Consider the following 6,558-nt stretch of genomic DNA (forward strand, 5'->3'; position numbering starts at 1 on the left):
AAAAAAACCATTAAAAATTTAAATTATTTTCGTTTGAATGCCATCCAGTAAACATCTTTTGTTCACCGGCCAATCAGATCTCTCGAAGTCACCATCTATGTCCTCCTCTGGAATAATAATCTGATAATAATTCTTAACTGGGGGTGAAGGTTATTAATAATAAAAATAATTTTGATTAGAATTATTTATTAATTTCTGAGGATTAGTTTTAGAATATTACCTCTGTGATACACCGTGTACTACACGTACTAACATGTAAAAAAAATAATATATTATAGCCATCATGCTAGACTCCATAAGTATTCTGTAATACTGTGATGGGTGTTACTACGAATCCCAGACTGTTATAGCCCTCTTCACTGTAAGCGTCTAGACTTCTAGCTCAAGTCGCTGCCACGGCGGCTCCATGAGTGCGGCCACCACGGTCATCGATGCACCCTCCACGCAAGTATCTTTATCTCCCACACGCGCTGCACTGGCCAGCGCATCTGAGAAGGCGGCGGCTATCCCGGGCCAGGTGATTGTCGGCGCACTGCGCATCCGAGGTACGCACCAATTTGTCTAAAATAACCGTATTCTGATAGCTAACACCACGCATCTCGAACAGTACTGCAGGCGATCGATTTACCAACCCCAAGAGCTGTCGAAAATGGCTCCGTGACGACTTCATCATGGCTACCTTTTGCTGGACGCAGACCCCCACAGCATCAGAACCTGCAGCATGAGGCAATCCCAGACATGATCTGTGTGCTATTACGAGCCTCAAATTCGGGAATTTTTGCAACGGAATCACGCGCTTGGGCCAGTGCGATCTGCTGGGATGAAGTGAGTTTTGTGAATATTTCAGAGGCGTTGGATTGATCCTAAAAACACGTGTGATATTGTGTAGGAGTTTTACATGGAACAAGTGAGTTCGAACGACGAGGTGGAGCTATTCTGTCTGGATCGAGTTAGGAATAAAACGCACGCAAGTTTACCGCTTCAAGGCGATATCAGTTCATGTCCAGGATACATTGGCAAAGGTGAGGAGGTTTACATGTATTTTTGTAATTTTTACTAACGGGTATATTGCTGTGATGTTGGTGAATTGCTGGCAGTGACTTTGCCCCTTACCAGGCTTCCAGAAGGACAGGAAGTGGAGCAGTGGTATCCTCTTGTTCGGAAAGAGTCTTCGTCTGCGCTACGCACTGCCCTTCGAGTTTCGCTGTATTTTGTTCCGAATGGGGTACCAGCCTCAGTTTCGCAGACTCCTGAAAGAGGGCGCGTCACCCCCACGTCAATGCTGCCACCCTCTCCAGCGACGGAGATTTCTTCCGCATCACCCGTGTCGAACCAATTGCGAGTAGAGACCTCTGAAGCTGCAAATGCTGCAACTATTCCACTCGAATCGGGTATTATTGACTACGTAATTGTGGTAGGGGCTGCAGTTAACGGTGACAACTCCTCAAGCTTGGATGAAGCGCAAGTTCGTTTTCGATACCCAATCACAGATCGACCGGATTTCCCACTGCCGACAAAAGTTGAGTGGTTTTGCTTCCCGGGTGGACCTGAAATCGTCACTCAAGCTGATCGACCTCAGAGTAAAATATTTTCGTTTGTACTGGTGGGTGGCGATGATGGTCTGTGCAGGTGTTACGTCGTGTGTCTTGTGGTGTATCATCGCCGTCCCAAAAGTAGAGGGGCCGAAGTGAACGAGTGGGATGCTACATGTATAGCGTTTTTGACACGGATTCCGCAGATTGAAGAGGTTACAACATGTTTACTTGCTGTTGCTCATGCTTGGATTGCAGCAAATGGAGACAAGGAAAATAATGTTCTGGAAAATACTGACGAATTGCGGCTGACAAATACACGAAAACAATTATGTAGTCTTTGTCACGAGATCACACTACCAGTTCGTGGTGTTTTTGGCGTCCAGTTTGCTGTTCACAACGTAAAAATTCGAATTATGGTGCCGTCGATGACATCCATTTACACGATGAAAGAGGCTGTACTTGCACGACCAGAGCTTCGACGTACAGCATCAGCTCAGGGTGCACAGCCATCTCCTACGAAAGCGAGAAGCTTCATCGCTATCCAACAAGGTTTCCAGCCTCTGGTGTATTCTCTCGAGCCAATTTTCCAGCTCTTCGATATCAAGACGATCATCTATCTCGTGGCGCTCGTTCTCTGCGAATACCGGATACTTATCCACTCTACACAGCAGTCTTTGTTGTGTCCAGTAGCTGAGGGACTTTGTGCACTCATTTATCCGTTCCGATGGCAACACCCTTACGTGCCTATTTTACCTCGAGTGCTTTCAGAATATCTCCAGGCCCCTCTCCCGTACATCCTAGGAATTCATACCAATTGGCTACAAAGTTTGCTTGAAAATGGTCGTCCAGAGCATCTCGTGGTGGTTGACATTGATCGCGGGACCATCCAGTTGCAGGAATCCGGCGGGCCAGTATTACCTCACAAATTAACAACAGCTCTTCATCACAGGCTAAAAACTATTTTACATCCGTCATTATTTGGAGAAATGGAGAGCAACACTGATGACGAACCGAAGCAAGACGTTAACAAAGAGCGACGCGATATCGTTGAGTGGGGTCCTGACACAGGAAAGCAAGTGCGGATGGAGTTTGTGTGCTTTCTTTCTACGCTCGTGAGGGGATACCGTGAGTGCCTGTTTTTCGTGAACCAGAAGCTTCCAGTTTTTAACAAGCGTCGCTTTTTCGAGAGTGAAGCTATCGACAGTGAAGTGACTCCGTTGGTGACTCGGCTGTTCTGCACGCAGGCCTTTCAGGCGTTTCTCGAAAGCCACAGCTCAGCTGAGCTAAGTGTGTTCCACTCCGTGTATCTCACGCTTTGTCGAGGACCAAAGGATTATCAGTGGTCTCAGTCCACTCGAGCCTTATTAACATCTAAGAGCCAGCATTCGTTCCTGGATACAGGACCAGCAAAGACGGATATACCGGTTCTTGTCATAGAAGACCCCAGAACTAGCAAGGGATCTAACGGTGACAATCGTGATGGAGGTGTACCAGTACAGGTTACTCCGACGACCTTTTCAACGTTCAGTGATGGAGAAGTCGATATAGATACACAGGAGACGTTGAAAGATTTGGGCATAAAGATCGAAAACTTGCTGAATGAGGAGAGAGCAGTTCAATGGGACCCATTTGCGCTTGAGACCAGTGATATCGATGCTCATACGGCTGCTTCGTCTAAGTCGAGTGAGAACTTGAACCATGAGATTCTCGCCCGAAAGCTTGGAGTGGAGCCAAGATTGCTGAAAGCAAACGCACATTTACTGAAAAACGCGCACCAAGTGAACCAATATCGCCTCCATATTGACAGCATGGCTGCGGCTGCACTAGCCGGGTCACCTGGCCCTGGCGGGCGTTTTCTATCGTCGGAAGATGAACGAATCGAACAAGTGCTTCATAAGTGTTTGACTGCAGTGTTCACGTCTGATGACTCGGTTACCGAGCAAGAGATACGGGTATTTTATGCTTTACCAGTTATTTTCTTTTTCTTTTTACTGACACGGAGTTCTACGTTTTGTTATGATTTCCAGGCTTGTGTGTCATATTTTAAAAGCGCACACGCGAGGGATTTATTTGTTCTTATCCTGATGCAACCTAGCAATCAGTACGTTGAAAGCGTGAATGGATCTCCTAAAGCGGGCGGTACGATGAGCTCTTCAGCATGGTATAATCCGAAGGGTTCTGGGAGCTACATTGGCGCAGCAGGGTTCCGGTTGCTCGCAAGGTTGACGTCAGCATTAATGAACCAATGTGCGGTCCATGAGGATTACTCGACGGCGCGTGGAATCCTTCAAGTCGCACCCCAGTACTATCACTATGTGGAGGATAAGCACAGTGGTATCGGATTCGGTAAGGCTCTTCATGCAATGATGGGCGTGTATAATCTCAATACTTATTGATGTTACGTTTTATTACAGCAAAGAAGGAGTACCTTGTGACACCTCTTCGCTTGCTGCCCATTTGTCGATCGCTGGATTTATGGCAGCACGCGTTTATCTGCGAGATCGATGCTGCGAACCAAGCAGATCCTACCGAATTTGACGAAGAAGGCCCAAAGACTGTGGGAGACGAGCTCTTCTTTTCTGTGATTGGGAGTCTGATGTACGACATGCTCAACTATGAAGTACCGCTCCAGAAAGTGTTGACTTTCGTGACAGTTATGTGCTCGACGTACCAAAAGGAGAAAGAGTTGTTGGACACTCTCAAGCAACTCGCAGAAAATGTGTACCGTGCTCTCGATATGTCCAAGGACATCAAGCCCTCTCCACCTAAAGATGCTGTTCAACCCAGGATCAATGTAAAGACCGTAAACAACAAACCGCCACCTGCCGCTCCTTCCAAGCTAGAGCTTCCTCCCGAGACTTCATCGTCTACAGCACCGGTGGTATTTGCTGAGAGTCCGGTGTTATCACGCGAATATGATCTGAACACGGTAATTCGCCGCAAGATGTCGGTCCGGGAGATGCCTCAACTCAGTCAGGTGAAGGCGGGGAGTCTGGGTGATGAGCGTATTACCAATGGCAATCAACATCCCGCAGATTGGATGAGTAGGACCCCACCTACACGTCGAAGGAGAAGTAGCGCTGTCTTCCCAAGTGCAGTGTTGGCAAAGTCCGGTTCACCTGTACTTTGTTTGGCTACCAATAACGACCGTGCAGCTTGTGGTATGGCTGATGCGCGTGTGAACGTCGTAGATATTGATCCATCTGAAGAGGAGAAAGGTATCAGACTTGACGGTCACAATGATGCTGTGGTGGCTATACAGATGCGTGGGAATGCGCTGATCTCCGGGTCTCGAGACCATACTCTACGTGCTTGGGACTTGCGTGCAACACCGAAGAAGCGCAACATGTTCTCGTTCTTCTCCTTGTCTTCCACCAGTAGCAACACCATGAACTCGACCGAAGACAGTGAGGTAGATGGCGCGTCAGTATCCAAGCGGAGTATCGTGATGCGTGGACATTTGGATGCAATCACGTGTATGGAGCTGGGACATCAGCTTGGAACTGGTCGCTCTTTGTTAGTTTCTGGCTCTGACGATGGTACAGTTCGGATATGGGAAACAACAAAAGAGAGCAGTGTAGCACTGTTAAGTGGACACAAAGCTACTGGCAAACCCGCAGACAATGGCGGAGTAAGCTGTCTGCGTTTACTCTCAAGTGATGATGACTTGGCATTGGGTTATCGTCGTCGGACAGTGCAGATTTGGGATCTCGCAGTGTGTAAGCTAAAGGTTAATGTGGAGGCTCACCAAGCTGGTGTACGGGACCTGCAGGTATCTGGCACCCGACTTGTGACGGCGGCGAATGATCGCGTTGTTAAGGTGTGGGATACATCCTTTCGAGGAACAGGGGGGCCTGTACATGCTGTGCAAGACTTATGTGGACATGGTGGCCCTGTTCAGTGTGTGAGTCTTGGAGGACCTGCAGATCCCACCATTTGCACTGGTGCAGCCGATGGTCTTGTTCGCGTTTGGGATCTTAGATATGTGCAGCGAGGACCACGATTAACACTGCGGGGTCACATAGGCCCGGTGACGCGTCTGCAGCGTGACTTCACGAAACTGGTGTCAGCAGGAGAAGACGGATGGTTGCGCGTTTGGGATATGCACTCGGGTTCGTGTCTTCGCGAGAAGAAGGTGCACTCTTCTGGTGTCACTTGTCTTGAAATGCGTGATTCACTGGTGTATTCTGGCTCATGGGATGGCTCGGTGCGTGTGTGGGATATTGAGAATGTCAATAGTTCTGGTCAAGCTGCGGTATAGCTCTACAATTTCCAGCTAGCCACGTGATGATAATATTGTTGGCTCACATGTTGAAGTGACAACGATGCATTTCGACCAAAATGAAAAAGATAGTTGTCGAAGGAGGCAAAGTATTGCTCATCGATTTTGAAGACAACGAGACTACAACTTTTTGTGACCTGGCGAAGAGAATGATCGACTTCGCGAGCCCTACAAGTATACTGTGGGTGATCTGACGCTCTATTTGGCGAAGAGAGATGACGAATGGTTGCGAGATTACTCTTACGACGTCGACCTGCTTGTGCATGGCGAATTCCCAGACTCAATTAAGGCGCTACTAAAGGAGGACAGCAAGTGAACCTCGGGAACCTGATGTGCGACTTTGACTTTCGTCGCAGGGCTGGCATGCCATATGACAAATATCACGTTATCCTGGACCCCCAGAGCGAATCAAGTGCCTGTATCGCCAACACCGACAGGAAGAACGACAATACATCGAAATAGTGCACCGAGCAGGTAGGATCAAACGCAAGCATCTTGTATTCACATTAACTCATGAAACTTGGATGCTGACACAGTTATGGCGCGTGAGGCAAGACGAGCGTGCACAGTTGACCGTTCTGGGCCGGGATTCCTTATTGGTACGGCGCTGCTGTCGTCTTGGAAGTCGTTTGCTTCGTTTTCGACGCGAACATCTCGCTGGCAACAATATTTGTTTCGCGGTGGTCGGCAACACGGCTTTACGAGGACGTAAGGATAAGTTAGTCCATTAAAGCCGGCGGC

The 6,558-nt window shown here is 48.2% G+C and overlaps 1 protein-coding gene across 9 annotated transcripts; it reads left to right on the forward strand.

Moving 5' to 3' along the window:
• Positions 1 to 314: 314 nt before the first annotated feature.
• Positions 315 to 6,558, forward strand: PPTG_10749 (hypothetical protein). Of its 9 annotated transcripts, XM_008906155.1 has the most exons (7): positions 315 to 545; positions 608 to 825; positions 890 to 1,022; positions 1,098 to 3,487; positions 3,563 to 3,881; positions 3,950 to 6,291; positions 6,354 to 6,558. In XM_008906155.1, the coding sequence occupies exons 1-6, from the start codon at positions 407 to 409 to the stop codon at positions 5,794 to 5,796; spliced, it is 5,046 nt and encodes a 1,681-aa protein (XP_008904403.1). In that variant the 5' UTR covers positions 315 to 406; the 3' UTR covers positions 5,797 to 6,291; positions 6,354 to 6,558. The 9 variants fall into 9 exon arrangements, with proteins under 9 accessions (XP_008904403.1, XP_008904405.1, XP_008904409.1 ...); XM_008906157.1 differs by having other exon boundaries at positions 608 to 1,022; XM_008906161.1 differs by having other exon boundaries at positions 890 to 3,487.

This window comes from Phytophthora parasitica, assembly GCF_000247585.1.
Source record: "Phytophthora parasitica INRA-310 unplaced genomic scaffold supercont2.23, whole genome shotgun sequence".
Classification (NCBI taxonomy): Eukaryota; Oomycota; class Peronosporomycetes; order Peronosporales; family Peronosporaceae; genus Phytophthora; species Phytophthora nicotianae.